The sequence below is a fragment of the Lathamus discolor genome, chromosome 5, assembly GCF_037157495.1.
Source record: "Lathamus discolor isolate bLatDis1 chromosome 5, bLatDis1.hap1, whole genome shotgun sequence".
Lineage (NCBI taxonomy): Eukaryota > Metazoa > Chordata > Aves > Psittaciformes > Psittacidae > Lathamus > Lathamus discolor.
In genome coordinates, this window is record NC_088888.1 from 33,377,223 (window position 1) to 33,399,404 (window position 22,182).

General features: G+C 38.2%; 1 protein-coding gene across 4 annotated transcripts in view; it reads right to left on the reverse strand.

Moving 5' to 3' along the window:
* The window catches only part of DISC1 (DISC1 scaffold protein), a 200,698-nt gene that overhangs the window by 123,012 nt on the left and 55,504 nt on the right, over positions 1-22,182 (reverse strand). For all 4 annotated transcript variants that reach the window (XM_065680273.1, XM_065680272.1, XM_065680271.1 and 1 more), the window contains exons 4-6: positions 21,046-21,196; positions 17,611-17,740; positions 13,561-13,796 (exon numbers count right to left, since the gene is read on the reverse strand). In XM_065680273.1, the coding sequence (XP_065536345.1) occupies positions 13,561-13,796; positions 17,611-17,740; positions 21,046-21,196 (517 nt within the window). The remainder of the gene's footprint in view (positions 1-13,560; positions 13,797-17,610; positions 17,741-21,045; positions 21,197-22,182) is intronic.

A 22,182-nucleotide genomic window follows, 5' to 3' on the forward strand; every position in this document is an offset into this window, starting at 1 on the left:
TATATTAATCTGACACATATCAATAAAGAATATAATTAGTAAATCATCATTTTGACTCAAGCTAGCAATAGCTACATTAACCACAGACTTGAATCTGAAGAATCCTTTGTTAGAGTTGAAGCACTCATGCAGACTCTTACAAGTGTATTTGCATTATTTATGATATGAATTCCACAGTAGGATCCTGTTTTGAATCCTTGTTTGCCTTCAGAGTGATACTGTAGGAATTCCCTTTCCTTTTAGAGATGAGCCCATCACACAGTTTGCACAAAGCAATCAAAACCATGTATGAACCAACCATAGTTACCAGCTATGACCACCTTTTAACTAAGTTTATTCTCAAGTTGTTTTCTTCTACCACAGAACACCATCATGGAGAAGCCCCTCACAAGCTTTCCAATTAACTGACAAGCTAATGACCCGTAACAGAACCCAGGCAGTCAGTACTGATTCATTCTACTAACAAAAGAGCTTTAACAGCCATGATCTTTTACATGCAACTTGAACCAGAAATAGTATGTTCTTTTACCACCACCCTGAAGCATCATATTTCATTGTAAGAGGGGTTTCTGTCTGCTTAAAAGGTGTTTTACTTATTACTATCAGGGAAAACAGCTTTAAAACAAGCTCTCTAGAACAGCACTGAATTCTTGCCTGGGAAGACATCCATAGTTTTGACTCATTGTTATTCTTCTCTGGCAGAACAGCTAATCAAGAATTTGACTGCTTGTCCTCACAGTCTCTGCTATCTATTATAAGGACCATTTAGAAATTACTTCTCAAATTCAATATAAGCTAACTCCAGCATGAAGAAAGCAAAGTTCTTGACCCAGCTGACAGGACTAGAATAAGACAGGAATTCAATTAATGCAAAATTAACAGACTAAACGCAGGAGAAGAAAGGTTTTCAACACTTGCAGAACTGACAGCTATCTATATATCATGTGTAATTTCTTCATTCATGCGGACGGCCATGTAAGCCTATCACTTAAATGGCTTGCAATGGATTTACATACATTAGGATCCACAATGAGGAGAGAAGAAAGGCATGTAGACTTGATACATCTTAGGGCCTCACTGTATACACACTAGACGAAAACAGGAAAGCAGGAGCTGAGGAATTACCCTTTCTAGATAACAAATTCAGTAATAATTTGGCAAAACATGGACTTCAGCTGGAAAGCTGCAGGAGGATATGGAAATGCTGCATATTCAGGAGCTGAGGATGGCTTGGCACATAAAAAAAGACACGGCAAAAATTTTAAGATCTCAATACTTCAAACAAGACAGTGCCTTTTAAGTAACTCATTTTAGTGACCTTAAAGAAAGATAGGAATGAGTATGTTGAACTGTAATAATGTAGTTGCAACCTGATGAGATGATAATGTTCATAATCAGTAACAGTATGCTGGCAAAATAAAGAAAGCCAATTCAAAGCAATGGGGGACAGAAGGAGAACTGGGAGTCAGGTGGTTTGCTTCACTCATTCCTCGCTTTATCACAGGCTTTCCACATGACCACAGAGGACATTAAACGTCACAATATAGCAGATAATGTTTAAAATGTCTTTTAAAGAACATTCTGAGAAGTTAAAATTTATATGCAGGAATTACAAATGCTATGGAAGTGGCTTTGTTCAGAGGAAGGCTGTCTAGCACAATACTGGGAAGAATGGCTTTCTACTAAAGGAAGGCATGTTTCTGAATGTCTTTCCTTCCACTTTGCTAGTATACTTCCCTTTGCATACCAGGCTATTGTGTATTTATATTTTGCTTCCTCAGAAAAAATTCAAAGAATGAAAATGGGCAAAAGGCAAGTCATGCTGTTCTCTACATTCAATATATATAAATATACATACTGCTTAAACAGAAACAGTTCCTGTATTATTGACAAAATATATATATGGTGACAATGAAACATAGTCAGAATGCAGTTTCCATAACTACACAAGAAAACATACCATACACATGGTACCAGTGTAAAATAAATATATTCTGTACTCCAAATTCTTATCTTCATACAAAACCTAAGCAGCCAGACTGAAAGACAAGAAGATACCCTTTAACAGCAAATAATCCTTACATTAGTGTCACCTGAAAGTTTATTCTAGATCCTGTAATTTCAATTCCTATTCTCCACACCACAACATAGTGCTTAAGCAAAAAGAACTTCCATTTCTTTAAAACTAAGCACAAAAGAGAACAACCTAAAATTACCCATGTCTGAATTTCTAATTCAAGAGCAATAGTCTAGAAGCATATGCTCAGATTATACACGCATTAGAAAGCATGATGGGCTGAACCCTCAGTTCATACAAATATGTATCCCCTCCTGGATAAAATTAAAGAGTATTTTTCTTGACTATCAGCAAATTTAAACAGGTTAGAGTATGTCTGAATTTGGCCCAGAGTAATGAGACTGCCTGCAAAGGATAACCTCATTCTAATGGCTGCAGCCTATAGAGAGCATGACTTTTCCAACTTTGAGTCTTCTAACACAATTCCTTCTTCAACTCTGAAATCACAAGAAGCTGTACTCTCTTAGAAGATGAAAATGCATAAACCAAGCCCTACGATAGTAATCCTGCTTTTAACAGCAAACAGAAGTTGACCTTCCAAAAAAGCCTTTGTCCAGTCCTTTGCAAAAGAAACTGGAAGTGCCACTCAGGGAACATTTGGTGCAAACATCTGCTACAGTCTACATCAAGGCAAAAATCCAACAAAAATCGTAAGTCTAGGGACTTCACTGGACCTTTAAGGAAGAAATCCACAATACAAAAATAAAGCAATCAATCAATAACTTTGTTGCACTTTTACAGTTCCCTTTATGTGCATATCTCACAGAGCTTTGAAGACAAATAAGAAAAAAAAGCTTTTGAACAAAACTATACTTAACAAGAGGCAGCTTTAAGCTAGATATGTACAACTAGGACAAAGAAAAATAAGAAAATCTACTTGTACAAAAAGTTTTCTTGAGTAAAATCAACAGATTCATTATTACAGTTACCACATGCAGGTTTTTTTTATAGGGTTAGGCCTAGAAAAGAGTGTTGCTGACCCTACACTTCTGCTTGATTAAGAACATTCAAAGCCAGATGACATTAAATGCATTAACAGCTCTTTTTGTTTTCTTTTTAAACTCTCCACCACGAAGTTTGATTCTACCTAATCAAAAAAGACATTGAACAACAATATTTTCATTTTACGTGATCTGTTCATAAGCCTGGCGGGGATACGTATTTGGGTATTACCATACCAGGAAAGCAATTTTTCAGTCAAGCAAGTTCCTTTTCATCTTCACCCAATGATCCATAGGACTTTAAACAATATCATTTTCACAGCAGCATATCTACGTGTTTGGAAGCAAAAAACATCCATTAAACATAAGTCAGGGTTTTACAAACAAACTCTGATTTTTTTCTTAGATAATGCAGCACACAGAAAACTTCCGAGATGACAGAGCTCGTTAAAGAATGACAAATCCACAAAATTTCTGCTGAACTGAGGTGGTGAAAAATCCAATTTCTCTATCTAAACTTGTATGTGCTCTTGAGATGTGGACTTTGACACTAAATAGAAAGGGAGAGAACTTGTATTTAATTCATCTGAAAATGAAATTTGAGGCAGTTGCAAAGACTAGTCATCTGAATTAGCAGCAAAATGCAAAATGTCACCTTGGAAAGCTTCCAACCTGAAAAATTAATCTGATCTGAGATGAAAATTATCAAGAGATGTACTTTAAGGTACAGAAGCACTGGACCTTCTGCAAATTTCAATCTACAGAGCTCTCCAAGGAATATGAATGAGAACCCAAAATTATGCACCTAGCTCTGAACCACTAGAGAGCTGATTTTGCTCCAGCAATTTGCTCTTTTTCTACCATGCGCAGAGCAGTTTTTCTTCATTGTTGCTCTATGTCAAGGATCACTTCAATACACGTGCTCCTCCACTCAGAATTCTTCAAGAGGCAGAGACAGAAGTACACTTTCCCACTGTCTTTGTATAACATCAGCTTACCTATAAGGTTTCCCATTGACTCATGGGTTGCTGGGTGACTGCACTTGCTTTTGTCGACTCTCAAAGAGTTATACCTATACAAAGTGAACCATAGCAACTCATCATACTGCTCAGAAGCTCTTACATACACAAGAACTTTAAACTGAGACAACCCTCATTTGCTGCAGTGCTGCCACACACTGGCCCCAATTATGGGAGGCTTGCAGAAAAATCAGGGAATTAGATGACACTCCACAATTTTCTGGTAAGCATGATAAATGAGATATTTTTTTCTTTTAATACCTGCAATAGGAGGACTGAGGCAGCACCTCAGTCTGCACAGTATGGTAGCTGGGGTTTTCTTAGATAAAAATCACTCCAACAGAAAAAATGAGTTCACAGTCACTCGAAGATGCTGCTGGCATCTTTAATGATACCACCAAGCTGAATTTTCATTGGCATGTACTGGAAATCTTCTGGTCCTGTATGACACACCATTCAGACAGCCAAACTGGCCGTCTGTTTCAACCATTCATGTGGTGTTGTAGTCACCCTTTGTCAGCTGCTGCAGCAGAGAGTGGTTGTGGCAGTTGCTGCTCCCTGAAACAGGAGCATCAGACTGAAAACAAAGGCACAATCAAATAGCTATCTGCAGCAGCAGCTGATCACTTCCAGACAACTTCCCCAGACTTTTTGATGTGTCAAGAGATCCCCATTCTCCTGCTACATCTGTCTGGAATGCACAAAAAGTAGAGCTTGCCCGCAGCAGCTGCAATTATTCTCATAACATCCATTGTACTTCACAGACTGAAGGGGTCTGTTCCTGGATATTATTGTTAGCTGTTACTCTTTCTTATATATAAATGACTTCAGTATCATTCACTGATTGGGACAGCTGGTCATTTTTCCCTAAAGAGAAATTAATCTCATCATATGCATCTCCAGAGGAATCCATACGTATATGGCCTAGACTTTACAGGCTGCTACATCCTTCTGGATACTGTTCAGGCAAGCAGGGGGAACCACATGCTCAGCAAGGAAAACCAGATTCCTTATCACACTGCAGATGTGGGTACTCAAGCAGGTGGTGCTCATCTTTCTGTTGTGACTTCTGCCTTCTATAAAGCTGCTTGGCAGGATTAAAAACTGCTTTTAAGATTGCTGTAAAATACTTCAGGTTGGTAGCCCTGGCTCTGTCCTCCACGCTGGAAGACTTACTCTCCTTTCCCTGCTGTGCTTCCAATACACCCTGTCCTTCCCAAGGAAGGCCAGTTCTTGCAGTACAGTAGCAGACTTCACAGAAACCCTTTTTCCTCCCTGTAACAGGGTCCCCGCTGGCCCTAGCAGCATCAGAATCACAATAAACTGCTAAGCCACAGAACAAAGGACTCAGCCCAGACACAGGCAACTCAATCAAGAAGTCCTACACCACAGTTTCAAACTCTGGCAGCTCTTGTTCAATGACTTTTCTTCGCACATTTGCAGAAAGCAAATTCTTTACATGTGACAAAGCACAGACATGGTATGTCATGCCAGGCTTTCAATACACAGCTTCTTCCCACAAGCGAATTAAAAAAGAAACAAAGCCGCTTGCCCAAGGAGTCTACCCTTCAATCCTCAGCAGAGAACAAAGGAATGAAATTAATCCTAGGTAGACAAAATGGAAAGGAACACACCTATCTATCTACAAAAAGAAAGCTGAGCCTCCTAATCATTCAGATCACAAAGAAAGAGGCAGACCTCTTCTTTCACCTATGACTTTTCTTAGCCTCTCACAAAAGCTTGCAGCCACCTTTTTTGAGACGCAGAGATGATGGTCTCCTCAAAACACAAACCCAGCTGTGGGACCAGCTGAAAATGAGACAATCCAATTATCAAAGCACAGGGTGGGTTATGACTTTCGACACAAAATTCAGTTTTTCCCCTCAAAAAGCCCCTTGTGGCAGAGGAAGCTGGCTATGCAGCTAATCATCCCAAGGGCAGGAGGGCTGGAGAATTTCCAAGGCAAAATCCTCCCCAAGTGCCAGGGAACATCTTCTCTGGCTCTGTTCCTCTGCCACAAGCTCACTGATACAGGTTTTGTGAAAGTGTAGCACACCAAATAAAATGGATCAGTGGACCATTAAACAAGAGAACTACAATTAAAGAAACAGGGCACCAAACTACCATCATTATCACTAGCTAGAGTAGCGGCAATGGTATTGGCTATACTTTAAGAGCCCCATAATTGTGTTTTGGATCATCTCATGTACCATAGACAGACATGTTTCCATAGAAGAGAGTTTTAAAATTCTCCGTTAAGCTTTAAAAACTATAAAAATCAGAGCAGCATGAAAGGGCCCCAAGTCAAAGCAGTAAGGAATATTCAAAGTGACCTGTCCATCCTCCTTGTGTCACAGATGATGATTTATCACTGATTGAAATTAAGTTAACATGAACAGGCCTGGGGAGGGAACTAGAGCTGTCAGAAGCCTTGAAGGCTTCCATGCCCAGAGCTTACGACTGGGACAGATGTGAACAACAGAGAAAGCAGTTCCAGGAGCTTTGCATCACTTCTTCAAGTGCTGTATTTCAATTCCTGCAGACCAGCAAAACTAAAACAACTGTACTACTGAGGTGATTGAGAGCTCTCTCTTCTTCATTCCTATTACTTGATGAAGACCTAGCTGTGGAGGCCACACAAGCTACCCGTTTTGTCTGCGCATCTGCCAGCTCAAAACACTCATTTTACCATGCATACCCATAACAGGGAAACAAAGCAGGTAGCAGGTGGGCAAATCACTCTTCTCTCACATTTTACTTATATACCTTCCTTTTTAATATTCTTCTTTCCCTGGACTCTTGATATTCCACAGCAATTCTATGTGGACTGATAGTGTACTGTGGTTGTGAGAGGGAGAAGTATTTTCAAGAGGAAAAAGAAGAGATTGCCTTACAAAGCAGGGAATAGTACACAGAAAGGAGCCTAGAGGCTTTATCCTCTCACAGAGCACAGGAGCAAGAGTCTTACGCAGATCAAACACAAACATACATGCTTACACCACCATCAGTGAAATATAACTGTACCTGAGAAGGCAAGTGGCTATCAGGTTGTGACAACTGATGGCAGAAGGGGGAAATACTGGTCAGAAAGGCAGAAAGTCTTTCTGCCAAGGGAGCACCACAGGCTGACATCTCCCATGGCAGAGACATGATGATGAAGCATGTGAAAAATCATCCCCCCAAGTAAAAACCCACAAGTAAATTACACTGCATGAGAAGGTGAAAGCAGTGGTGACTTGCTGAAAACAGCTTCATGTACAGCCAGTCCAAGGCCCAGCCAACCCCCCACCCCAGCACCAAATGATGTCAGAAAATGTTTCATATCGATACAATGCGCTTCGAGGTCTAGAAAACCATCAAAGCCTTCATGGTCCAACTCACAGCACATCATAGGAGTCCTCATGAAAACATTCAGGAAGATCTTATAAGAAGAAAAAAAATTAAAGTATTTTGCCTCTAACTTACCTACTGAGATCACTTTCTACATGTAATTAAGCACTATTAAGGTTGTGAAATCAGGAAAAAAGTGCAGACAAAAAAAAAAAAAGCTTCAAACCCCCAAAAGAATTAAACCCAGAAGTAAAGACTCTAAACGTATCTGGCATTAGAAGTACAATTCAGTTCTCTGCTGTACCATGCAGGAACATTAGCAGCCTGTACACTGTCATATACACTTGATGATACTATAAAGCCATTTCATTCCTCCGTTCTTTGTGTCTGTGCTAGCCTCCTATTCCCAGAGGATATTTTTGATACGTGTGCATTTTCACAGAAATAGCCAAAGAAAACCTCAAATTACATATTAAATAAGGATTTTCCTGGATAGACTACATGTTATGTAGCAAAAAAACAGGTGTGTTTTTGAAAGCATAGGGTGCAATTTGTTTTGCATCTTCTAAATATAGCTCTTCAAAACTTTGTTGAAAAGCCCATGTGAATAAAAATGGCTGCATTCAGAGTTCTTAGTAATTTCACATAGCTTGCTAATCACTAATTTGCTTAGAAATATCATGTGGACAATATCCTTCGAAGAACATCAACACAATGTGTACAAAACAGTCTGTCCTAATGACAGCCCATTCTGAATGCCACTTTTCATCCGTTAATGTTAAACTAAGCATAAGCCTTTTTTTCTCCATCTTTTCCCAAGTAAACCAGCAACCAAAAACCCAAAAACACACACACAAAAACAACCCCCCGCCCACCCCCCCCCCAAAAAAAACCCAAAAAAAACCCAAACAAACAAAAACACCAAACAACACAGCCAAACAACACCACAAAAAAACCCAAAACAAAACAAAACACCACCTTTTTTGCCTTTATCAGGCTTTGGCCTCAGAGGAAGTTGCTGAATCCTTTGAGTGTATTCTAATAATGTTTTTAACCCCCTGAGCATTTGTATTTCACTTTGAATTTGTCAGATGAGCTCCAGGCATCAATAAAGCAAAGTAAACTGACTGCATAAAATTTCAGTTCTGTGCACCACTAGCCATGACAGTAATATAATAACTAATACATAGAATAGAGAATATTCCTATCTTCAGAAGATCCCACATACCCACTGCAGAACAAATTCCTACTAATTAAAAATTGGTTCATGGGAAGGGTGGAAGAAGAGGTGGAATATTAAAATATTTTGAAAGATAATTAATTGAATTTCTTTCTTTCAACCAGCATTCAGTGCCCAAACAATAGCCCAGATGGAACTGTGCAATTTATTTTAAGGATGACATGCTGTACAGTTGCATATATCTGTAGATATGGAAAAAAAAAACAATGCCAAATGAAACTAAATATGAACATAAGAGACATCCCAGTTTTCATTGTGAAAAGAAAAAAAAAGGAAATAACAAGTACTGAAGAGAGCATGTCAAATAATTAAAACGGTCTTATCAATAGAAGATTCAAGTTACACCAGTTAAAAGCATATTTCTGAAATGGTGTCCTCTTCAGTAGAGTATGGAAATTATACATTTTGTTACATTTTGCAATCTCCAGGAGAAAGTACTTTCCACTGAAACACTCGGTCCTGTTTTCCTCTGATTTCAGTACATCATTTTTAGTTAAAACACTAACATATGTCACAGTGCACACAACACCAGCTGTTCCCACCTTTTAAACACATCCTCACACAACCCCACACAAAATGAACTGAGCTCTTGCACTGCAATTTCCTCCTTTTATAATAATGATTACACCCTTTAGTTTACCAAGGGCAATTAGGCCTGTCTGGATGAGCATAACTACACATTCTGTGGTCTCAACCTTGATGAGAATCCCTGTCAAAACACAAGCTAGCACATTTGCTTGCACATTAACCAGCCAGGTTTTAACCTCAGATTCCAAAAGCCCACAAGAAAGAGCCCAGGGTAACATTTCTCTGTTCTTCAAACTCAAAACATACTATTGCTACTTACAAAGGCTTTTTATTTTCAGAAGTCCCCCACAAACAGAAGATAAACAAGACAAAACAAAGAATCTTCCTGAAAATAATAATGTTTGGCAAGAAAAATAAGCTTAGAAACAATCCTCAGCCCAATATTACACTGACTTGTGCTCTTGCTTCAGCACACTTCTATCTGGGCAATTATTCTTCATTTAAGATGTTCTCTCAGCATTCCCTGAAGTTTACTTTAATAAGTTGCTATTTAGTAGCATTTAGATCAAGAAAAACAAAATAATTTGTATTTTATAGTGAGCTACAATCCACTCAATACAATTAATTTTAGCACAGATTGTCTTGATGCTTCAGACTAGCACTGTGTTATTCCAGTACTGCATGCAATTCGTGTACCCAACAAATAATTATGCCAAAGCACATTATAGCAGTACTTAGGACAACGCAGTTAGAATACATAGTATCTTGCAACCCGATAGCCAAGAGACTGTAATTTAGAGCATATCGATACTGAACAACTTTCTGCATAAGCACTGATCTTTAATAAATGTGCATGAGTAACAGCTTTGTTTCTCACACAGGTAGCCCAAACTTTAGAAGACATTATTATTAATAAAATAAAAAGTACACTTCCAGAAAAATCTATTCCATATTAAATATCCCAAGACTTTTAAATTTAAAACTAATATGTTCAACTTACTTCATCAAGCATCTTAACATGTTACGTAATACACAGTTGCTGTTCACAAGACATACTGATTTAGGATAGCCAATACAAGTTGCAAAAATGGAAATTCTGGCTAGATATGGACCAAAAAAATCCTTGAAAACAAGCAAAACTTAAGACAGACAGGGCCCTGAGCAACCTGATCTCACTTGGAAATTGAAACAGAGTTTGACAAGATGACCTCCTGAATCATTCTATAATTGTATGACAATGTAGGGGATGCCCATAGGCATACAGGAAGTATATCCGCACCATATGTCTTACTATCTGCTACTGCTTTTTCTCTTACAGAAAAAGAGAACACAACACAACTGGATGCAAACATAAAATCACTGTACCTGAGGTATGATGGACTGCACAGCTTTAAAGGAAAGAACATCCAGAAAGCCAACCATATACTGGGTTGCACCAAAAGCAGCGTGACCAGCAGGTCAAAGGAGGTGATCCTGACCCTCTACTCTGCTCTTGTGAGACCTCACCTGGAGTATTGTGTGCAGTTCTGGTGTCCTCAGCATAAAAAGGACATGGAACTGTTGGAACAAGTCCAGAGGAGGGCCACGAGGATGATCAGGGGACTGGAGCAGCTCCCATATGAAGACAGGCTGAGAAAGTTGGGGCTGTTCAGCCTGGAGAAGAGAAGGCTGCGTGGAGACCTCATAGCAGCCTTCCAGTATCTGAAGGGGGCCTACAAGGGTGCTGGAGAGGGACTCTTAATCAGGGACTGCAGCAATCAGACAATGGGTAATGAGTTTAAACTTGAACAGGGAAAGTTCAGGTTAGATGTCAGGAAGAAGTTCTTTACTGTGAGGGTGGTGAGGCACTGAAACAGGTTGCCCAAGGAAGTTGTGAATGCTCCATCTCTGGCAGTGTTCATGGCTGGACATGGCCTTGGGCAACATATTCTCAGGGGAGGTACCCCTACCCATGGCAGGGGGGGTTCGAACTTGATGTTCTTAAGGTCTTTTTCCAACCCAAACCATTCTATGATTCTATGACTGAGAGAAGAGATTTGAGAACGAAAGGCAAGCAAGGGGCTGTATGATAAAGTCAAGTGGTTGAGTCACACAGCTGGACTGGAGACTTCAGTCTGTGCTTCTAAGACAGCTTGTGCACTTTTCAACAGAGCAGCAGCTACAGCATATACAACACCTGAGCAGATTTTGAGTGGGATGCACAAGACCAAGAAGCCACATCATGTAGAGGAAACACCTACAAGATGTTTTTAACTAAGAGCAAGCCACCATCTTCTGCAGACAGAAAAGCTGCTGAATAGACAGTGAGTGGTACACTGCTTCATTGAAAGACTGCATTCCTATGTGACACATTCCTATCAGCTCACTTTGAAGCTGTAAAGAAGGGGGGGGGGGGGGAGGGGAGAAGGAATATCACTCTTGAGGGACAGTTGCCAAATCCCTCAACAGATATGACAGGTATGACCACCGCATCAGTCTCTCATCTCATCAGAGTGCTATAATCATTAATCCTCCCCACTTTTACTCTCTCAGAGTCAGGGCTCCTATTGCCTGCTAGCCTTCTAGCCTTTTGCCAGATTTCTGCTTTTTCATTACTAGATACATTAAGACCCAACTTAAGAACTGTGAAGGAACACGCTTCCTGCCAGAACATTGAAATCCTTGGCAGGTAAGAGCTTACTCTGAGATGGTAGGTTCAGATCCAGTCAGGCTGCAGAGGACCTGAATGCAAAGCTTCCATGTTCTGAACCAAGGACTCTAGCTTCCAAGTGACCATGCCATAGGTGGACATCCACACCACTGCTACTAGCTCTGGTCAGAAAAGGCTTTAGGGTTCGACAAGAGCACCTAGCTATAAGCCAACATAGGAGATTTAAACTGCTCCCAAAGGTTGTCACAGATGACTGCCTGAGTGGGCTTACTTGCACAACCCAACCCAGCATTCATCTGTCTCCATTTCCAATAGCAGAATTCCAGGTATAGTAAAGAGAGCAAAGCACCCGATCATTGTCCCGCGTGACACAGAGCTGATCAACAAACAAAACTAAACCAGAAAAGTTTCATTCAGTGCATCTTTTAAAAATGAACAGAAAGGAAACAAATTAATTCTAAATTTTCATTTAAGTTTTGAACCTACTTTTGATAGTGCCTGTTTTCCCTCTAGTGATTGTGTTATTCATGGTGCTAGCAAGCAAAGAACTCTGAGCAAGTTCCTCCTGAACCAGTACTAATTCAACTCCTCTTTATATCATTTCCCAAAGAGTTAAGGGCAACTCAAATGTTGCATCAGCAGTGTGAGAGGGAAAAAAAAAAAAATCTAAATATTCTTTCATAAACAAATATCAAACTGAGAGAAAAATCAAAGCCTGGGTTCTGACAGACTGCTTGAGACCTTTTAGTCCTCAATCTCAGAAACACAGGTATAAGATACTATTGAACCAAACTAAATTTAATTCAATAAAATATTTCCCATAACCTAATTTCAAATTTTAACCAAACCTGAAAAGAGATGAATATGTCCTTTACAAAATGTTCTGCTGACTTTAAATAAAAGTATACAAATTAGCACACATGAGCAGCAATTTCTTATGAATGTTAATATAACCAAACTAAATCCAATAAACATGCAGGGAGGGGGGGAAAAATAGCAAGAAACTTAGTTATTGCTTATCTGGAAGAAATGCAAGTTAGGATAAACAGAGATTTTATTTTATCCTTGTGACACAACACTTTCAAAGTTCCATCACCAACATCCCATTACCTGCCAGTACAGTTTAGGCTCTGAGCATTTGTGTTGCTTTCATAAATAAAGATGAGGTTATTTCCAATAGGTTACCAAGAGTAGCTACTTTTCCATTTAAAGGAACCATACACTGTGCATTTAAGGTTAGGGACCTGAAAAGTCTTCATGCTGCATCCTTCCCCTGCTACATGAAGCCCACTGTCTGAGCCTAACACTCAGAATTTATTATGATTGGAAGTTCACTGAAGCAAGAAGCATCTCCAATATTTATTCGGATGATGCCTAGTACTGACTTCCAGGCTAAGAGAAACATTGTAATTACTGCAATTACCAAGCTGGGGGTGAGGGGTGCAGGGTGAAGGGGGAAATCTACCAGTTAACAAGAAATAGTTTAAACTGATGATAGGTATTAGCAGTTAATGGATACATACACTTTCTGTAAGTGGCTCTTTACCACAAAAAAAATTTTAAGTGCAAGACCTGCAAATAACTACGAAGTCTTTCTTCCTGAGAAAGTATATTAATATTAGAACTTCAAAATCTCTTCTCAGAAAATTTTTAAGTGTCTGAATTCAGCTACTTTGCTGGCGTAATTATGAAGAAAACAACTAACGGCAAATTCAACATTATTTTGGGAAGATACAAGCCTCTGCATCACTGACAACATGCTGAAATCTTAATACCTTTTTATTGTCCCCGGAAGATCCAGACTGAATGGAATTTGATAGGACAATGCTAAAGTGTCACCCACAGCCTTGCTTATTTCCTGTAGTTCTTGCAAAGAAACACAGCCAAGTAAAGCAGTCAGTTCACAGTCCTGTGACTGAGTAAGCCTATCTTGTTCTTCAATTTCTCTTCTTAGCTGTTGATCTTTAGCTTCCAATATGGCCAGTCTTGCTCGGAGGTCTTCTATTTCCTTCTGCAGAGAACAAAAACCTGAGTTTACTATGAACCTTGTTCAAGAAAACCCTCTGCTCTTAGGAAAATACAGTACAAGTCTCTAAAGTAGCATGAATTAAGGTTCTCCAATTTAGCACATTAAATAAGAAGACATTCTTTTGTTAACACACAATAACACTTACATTTATCATATTTAGAAACACTAGTGCTAACAATCTGAACACCCCACCTCCATTTCAATGCCAAATTTCAGGTTCTTCTCCATCAGCCACCTTTTATCTTTAAAATACAGAGCTACTTCTAAGCCAAACAAAATCTCAGTTCGAGTATGACAAGAGAATCTTGCTACAGACTGACAGGTAACATGATCAACCATACATCTGTCCTCCTGCAGAGTACCTCTGCAATGGTTTCTCTAGGCTTTCAATCCAGCATCAGGATCTAAATTGCAAATCACTGAATCTCTAGCAAGTCCTTTTGATTATTAGTATTTAACTTAAATTAAAAGCGTAAAATCCCTACCTTGACTTAAAATGACCACAGCTTCAAACCTCAGTTGCACTTGTCTTGCTAGAGGTTCAAATACCATGCATTATGGTTCTAAACTTTCTGCAAAAGCACATTCTAATTTTTCCTTGGAAAAAAAAAAACCAGGTAGCTTGCACCCTAGGAAGGAGCATTTCATGAAAGAGTCAGGGTTGAGGAGTTAATAAAGGTATTTAATATCTAGCCCTTGGCTCATTTGTCCCCATTGAAAAGTGAGGCTAAAAAGAAAAGAAAAAAGGATAACTACTTGCTATTGAAGTAGTTTAATACCATCCTGGTAAATTGATTCTATTCCTAACACTTCCTACAGTTTCTGTGAAACTTTGCAAGCCACTTAAACTACTACCCCCACACAGCCACAGACTGCATGTTCACCATCTTCCATAGAACCAGAAAGAGAGGTCTCTGAAGTGCTATCTATAGACTCTCAACAGAAATCAAGGATCATAATTCCATATCCTGATTATATTCAGTCCAGCTAAAAAGAGAAATTAACAAAAGAATAAAACTGAAACAACCTCAAAACAAAACCTTTTACAGGTAAATAATTAGGCATTACAAAATTGACCTTAGAAACAACCATATAGCTTTTTACAGAAATTCACTTCATTCTCGCTGTAAAATGGCAATAAGAGTACCTCATCACCCAAATCAATGTGATGGAGATAAAGTTAAGTGGTTTTGAATCGCTCTGATGCCATGTTGATTAATGCTGTAAAAAGAGCCCACTCACAAACTAATACATCTGAAAAGAGAGTTTGAATGACATACAGTAAAATGGGGCCAAATATTGAGTAATGAAGACAAAAATGGTATTCTGAATATCTAAACAAGCACTTTCCATCTTCAGTAACATATGCAGCAGGAATCCAGAAAAAGAGGCATGCTCATATAATTAAACACTTTCATAAAGCATACATGCTATGCACAGATAACTGACTTCAGCACTTAATTGCTTTTTGAGTGCTTTGCTTCCAAACCTTAATATGATTTTAATATTTTCAGTATATTTTAAAGTGAAATTTAGTTGTCTAATGCTCATTTTGTCAACAAACATACTTTCAGGTTTGCTGCACTGCAATAAGCTCCCTGAGCATCACTTAAAATGACAAGAAACAGTCCTAGCATCTAAAAAGGTTGACTGGCTCCAAAATTTCAACTTGTATTAGTACTGGCACACTAAATTCATCAATTATTTTCCTCCTTTTTGGTTTTAGGTTTAGCAACAAGAGAACAGAGTGGCCCATGTTTCAATCTACAGGCATTTGTCAAGGACAGAAAGGTCAGCAGGCCAAAAACATCAGTTTTATTTCCTTCAGTCTCAAATTAGGCTTTTAGTGTGCACAAAGGACAATTCTGTCTCTGTTACCAGTTTGGGAATACTGCCAAAATCTTCATAGGCCCTACTTTATACAAAGACCTTCACACTGCAAAAACATAGTAATTGCAATCACTCCAATAAGCAACCTACATGGGAACAGAAAGGGAGATAAACAGAATTTGGTTTTACAAACACACTTTGAGTACTGAAGTGTTTTTACAACATAAATAGATAGCAGAAGCACACAATCTGCATTCACAGAGAGAAAGCTGTTCTGATCAGGAATAGTTCACAAGCATTCTTGGGAGAAGGGAAATTTTAGTCAGTAAACTGAAATTCTTCTGCCTTCTTTTCCAGAAATGCCAAGAAGTTTTTAATGGGCTCTTGGTCAGCCTCCAGGGACAGATAAAAAGGACATAAAGCCTCAGCATGGAGCAGCAGATTATATTCGGCTCACTAAACATAAGCTGGAGTTGTACTTTGTAGATTTGAGTTTAGACTGAGGTTTCTATAACATGACAGCTAATCAGTACTGATTGTAAGCCTCCAGCTTCACTTATGGGTTGGTGTTCTCCATGAAGCACAGATTACAGAAGAAATATTAATAAGTAAATTTTAGATACTGTCACACACTTTCTAATCCCTGAACACAAAATGCAGAACCAACAATAGAGTAGAAGGAAAACGACAGGAAAGTGTGGGGGGGAGCAAAACAAAAACAAACAACACTGATCTTTTCAGACTGCAGGAGATTTTGGGCAGGAACACTCCTTAAGGGATGCTTGGGAATAACCAAATGCCACAGCTCAGCCTTCTTCTCCAGAAGCTCAAATTAGTGGTAATTTTGATCAAATGCTCATAAATAGCATGCCTGTGCAACAATGTGACTAATTTGTCCCTAGTATAACTACATAGGAATAATGATTCACCTGGAAAAGTATAAAAACATTACCTGGCTTGGAATTTTAAAACTATAGTAGTTTTCATTTGAATATCTTGAGGTAGCTGGCTAGACGTGTACATTATTAAAAAACTGTCATTCTGAATGCTGATAATGTTGAACTATATTCTTATAGGTTGATGAAATAAATTAAACAGTACAAAGGTGAAGACTAGGATAGAAAAGACATTTTTCATTTAAGTTAGATTTTGCTATAACCAATAGATACTTTGCTGTAGTTCTTTCTGGTTTTTATATACATATTTGTGTGTATACAAATAAACAGATGATTAAACCATCAGATCCACCAAAGGAAAAATAGTATCAAAAATAATGAGAATTTAAGACAAGACCTACTAGCTCTCTAAAGTGTCACATTGCCAAGTGTGATTGCCAAGGAGGTGCAGCAAAGACTTGCACTAGCCAGTAAATTGGGATTTTTTGAAGGACAGTGAAAAGAGCTAAATTTTGCAGAAAAGACTTACAGATTAAAAATTGGACAGAAGCCATTTTAAAAGCATTCCATTTGCCAAACTACCGCATTACACTGACATGTGATGTCACAAAGTTATTGTTGGCAAATGTTAAGAGCTCCATGATGATTCCTTCATCCTTATGAGATGCATCAACCATCTTTCAGGAACAAAAGCTGGTAAATCATGTATTTACAGTCAGTTCTAACCAGAGTCTGACGAAAACTTTCTGTCTTTGAATAAAAATTTCTGGAGATCAGTGAAATAATAAAATGGCAAATTAGAACATAGAGAGGACAATTTAAAAGATAATGAGGAAAGTTAAAGCATGCACACAAGCCACTGAGCCTTGCAGTTCTGCTTCTCCATAATGAGATTAATTCAGCTCCTGTGGCTGCCATCTCCAATCATCACTTAGATATCAACTGGACTACAGCCAAGGCTCTAATTGCTGCACAGAAGCAAAGTTACTATTACAATAAACGTACTGAATTCGGTGTGACAGCTTACAAGTTTTTCCCCACACAGCACTGGTTCTTTGTGGTCCTTTTACCTGTAACCACTTCTTTTCTTGAAAAAGTTGGTTTCGTTTTGTGGCTGAAACCTCCATCCTCTCCTGGTAAGTGGATCTCAAAAGTTTATGTTCATTTTCATGCCAAACTTGCATTTCTTCATTTCTAAGACTTTGGAAAAATGAAAAAAGCTAAAAGTTAGCATTATTGCCGAGTACCAACGTCTCAAAGACTAAATAGATCAGAATGTTACATGTTACCTTCAGAGTCATAACACTCCATCACTAGAATGATTACATCTTAAATGGATACAGTTAGAGAACAAGAGATTTTTCCTTGGCATATCTTCCTTTATTATCTCAAACATTTACACTGTTTTTACAACATGCTGAAGAAGGAAAAAGGAAAACTTGTATAGCTTCAGGCTTCCCCCAGCTTTTTCATATTTCAGAAATTTATCCATCACTGCCTTGAAAGAGAGAAAACTAAGGCATGTAATTTCTATCAATACAGAGAAAAAAAAAATCTCTCTTAGACAGAAGTTTAGAAACTTGCCAAAGCAAATTTTGCAGCTTCTGACAGCTTTCGGAGACTACATTAGAGATCATCTGGAGTGTTTGCTTCTCAATGCCAAATTTTACTTCTCTGCTGCACAGCGAGTTCTTTCAAAATTGCAGTCAGTGGGATTCCTCACAGTGACCAGTACAACCCTCAGCTGTAAATCTTTGCATGATTGGACCCCAAGGTAATCAGTGCACTACATTAAGTGTCAAGTCTATAATCAGCTTCTCAAAATGCATCTACAAACAATGCAAACCTTTCATCTTGCATGTTCCAGCATAAGGGCATGCGTGCTTGTAAGGCCAATTGTATTTCTGTGTTCATCTCTACAGAAGCAAGTGCATTACCACATAAAGGGTACAGATGCATTTCAAGATCTTGCTTAAAAATAAATAAATAAATACTATGTCTCAAAGTATGTTTTTGAAGCATGATTTCCCACTGTAATAATGCAAAGCAAATGCATTCATGCCACACACAAAATATGCATCACAAGTCTAGTTTAAGCACAATTAATCACACACTTATGAACCCCATGCACATCTGTTTGACAAGTGTGTATAACAAGAGGTTTCTGTCTCTTCTGCAGGACCATCAGAAGACACATGCCTAATTCCCTTTCTACGTGCTGAAGAATGTACTGAAAAGGCAAAATAACCCCTAGCACTAAAATAAATGGCATTAATATTTAAACAAAACATACATAATGACAGCACAACTTATTTCTGTAATAACAAAATTTCTGTAAAAACAAAACACCTGCAATGTGAGATGCTAGGTCATCACTACATATATGCCTTACAATCATTATAGGTTGCTGTGGCTCCAACCAGCCACACTCGCCAGCAGCTCTGAAGCCACCTTCTTTTAGCAAGAGCTGCATCTTCCCAAGATCTGTATGCAGAGATTTCAGAGTAGTTGGTTGAAATTAAGAAACATTCCACAATAAACGTATGTTATTCTCAGAACCTCCTTGGAAATCCCATGTACATTTGTCTATTTGGTACTGAGGAAACAGAAACAAGACCTCTTGGATCTCACCAAACTTGGGTGATTGCACAAACCCAGGTTATAAGCTAAACATAACCAAACCTGGCTCCTACCACCTGCCCCCAGTATCCTGTGTCAAAACTAAATACACTCACCTAAAAACTAGTCTCATAATTTAATCAAGTAAAACAAAACCAGGGCATGAATTTCAGTTTCATATATTGAACAAATAACCTGCAATACACACTTTTTGTTTTAAATGTTGTTTATTTGCAAAAAGACAAGACTGGCTTAACTACTGCGAAACTGCAATGATTTGGTCATATGGGGCTAGCCTCATCATCCTTCTAGTCCTCCAGTGAAAAAAGAAATCTTGCGTATATTGGTTTTGTTCACATTCAGAATCAAAATAAAAACTGAAGCCTACAAGTTTTTCAAGAAGAAGTGGTCACATTTTCAATCTTGTCCTATCTAAAAATACTGTTGGAAAAGAAAGATTTTAAAAACGTGTATTGAAGATGAAGGGCAGGCCTGCTGCATCAACAAGAGAGTCAGACTACAAAGCAGTGTGAAAAGCTACAGGAATCAAGCAAGAAAAAGAAAGGGTGTCACAACAAGCACAAGCTCAAAGAAAGAAGCATGCACAGGACACGAAAGTAAAGAGGATATTCATCTGACCCTGAAGAACGGCACTGCTCTCAGACCTGTGCAAACAGAAGAGTTACAGATATAATCAAAGAACAGCACTAGTTTCATAAATGTATATATTATTTATTCTGTATGTTATTATACAAAAAAATATATCTACATTATCTAAGAGAAAAGAAGCAGACTATGTACTTCAAGGATGCTTTAGTGACTTAATTTCTGTGACAAAGACAACAGCAGCTCTAAAGCCAAAATCATTATAAAGCAGACACATCTCAATGACAAAATGCAAGATGTTGTACCCTAAATCATTAAGGAATGGCAAAACAGCTGCTTAGAGGCTCAGAAGTTAGAAGCAAAAAACTCTGAGGGCATGCAGTTTGTTTTAAATCTCTCTTATTCCTAAATACTATAGAAACTAAAAATATCCTTAAATGTCTCAAATTTAGTAATGAAATCCTATTATCTGTACTGGTTTTACCCAATTTTCATGTCTATCAAAAACTATGTATGGACTAGCACACTGAAGCCTTTCTATGTACAAGCTGCCAGAAAACAAAAGATTCTTCTTCTTTCATTTGTGTTATTGCATTTAAGAATAGCTCCCAATATTTATGAAGAATCCTCTTGCTTCTAATAACAGTAACCAGTAGCATAGCTGAAGACCGACTTAGAAATAGAGACAACTTTTTCTTCCTAAGCTAACTACCTCCCCCCTTGGGTCATCCAACGCATCTTCATTCCCCTGATCTTCAAAGCTGTTATCCCTTCAAGTGAAGGTTGAAAAACTGTTTTTGCGACTTTGTACAGCGTTGAGCACATTACTGCCACCTAACAAGTGATGCATAAAAGGAAGAGCCCAAAGATCTGTTCATATTAAAAAAAAAAGAAACAATCTGTTTTTACTTTATATTTAAACATCCTCTCAATTGCTTGTAAAGGAGCATCAGAATTAACTCCACAGGGAACCATCGCTCAAGCTGCCTTGCTGCTGTATGCTCAAGTTGCTGTGTCAAGGATTCAATCCCATTCCCACTCAATAAGAGTGAGAAAAGTTCCACTTAATTCACCAGTTCGACATGATCAATGTTTTTCAGGGCAATTCTAAAAGAACTATAGAAAGAAAAAAAGGAAGGTGGGAGGGGATTTTCATAAACAAGCTCCATATTGATATGTTAGAATGTCCTTAAAACTCTTTATTAGAATTATTCATGAATTGCCCTTCTTAGAGAAAAACAGAAGCACCATGCTACATAATGGGGAATCAACAAACTTACCGATGATCAGCAGCCCAGCGCAACACTGCTTGAACTTGGGTAACAAACCGGTCCAAAAAACTGCTAACTGAAGGATGTCTTGAAGGAAGCTGAAATTTTAAAGAATTTTTCTCTTTCTCCAGTTCTTCCAGTTTCCGTCTAAATTTATCAGCTAAAAATTTAAACAAAAAAAAAAAAAACCAAAAAAACAAAAACAACCACACACAGAGAAAAATTTACTCATTAGTGCCAAAAAAAGGTTCCGTTTTGCGTGAAGAAGAAATAAAGGTCAATCAACAAAAAGTAAAATCCACCTCACAGACAGTTCTTCTCTTTTTGATAAAATATATCAGTGTTTTGCTGAAGGATGAATTGCTAAGACTACAATGGAAAACATCAGACAAGCAGGATGCTAAGCTACTTTCTTCTACCACAAGGACAAAACTGCAGGCTTCTCAGCACTTTCACAGAGTTTTAATTTGGTAAGGCTTCAAAGAATTGGTTCAAAGCTATAATCTGCTTTTTTCCCAGAGAAACAGCTCTGAATTCAATTCTAAGAAAACTCCTACTCTTAGCTGTTCCAGTTTTAAAACAGTCTTAGATCGCAGTTACACATTCAAAGTCTGACCTTTTAACAAACTGCATTGTTATTAGGTGAAGAACTGAAGAATCACACATGATCAGCAATATATTTCAGCAGAAAATGCACAAGCAATTATAGCATTTAAACAATTATACCATTCCAGGCTGTCCTGAATTATGCTTATTTTATCATCCAACAAAAAGATTTATTTTTAATTTGCAATAAAAGAAACAGTGGTCCTTAAGAGATTACTTTGACTCTACCATGACTATAAATTTCTTAGAGTAAATATTTCTCTATGTAAGCCAGTTCTTTGTTTTCTTTCCCTGTGTAGAAATCAAAGGAACACAGTTTCAATTACAAATTATTATTTCTGGAACATATATTCTGTACAGTGCCAGTATATTAGCAAAAATCACATCCATGACAGAGACGAAGCCTGGCTGGTCCTGGCCAGGACACCTTTGATGATACATTAGTCAAATCAGAGAGAGCTGAACTATCCTGCAAATGGAAAACCTTTACAGTTCAGTACTTTCCCCATGACCTCACTGCCTACAATTTTGCACAATTAA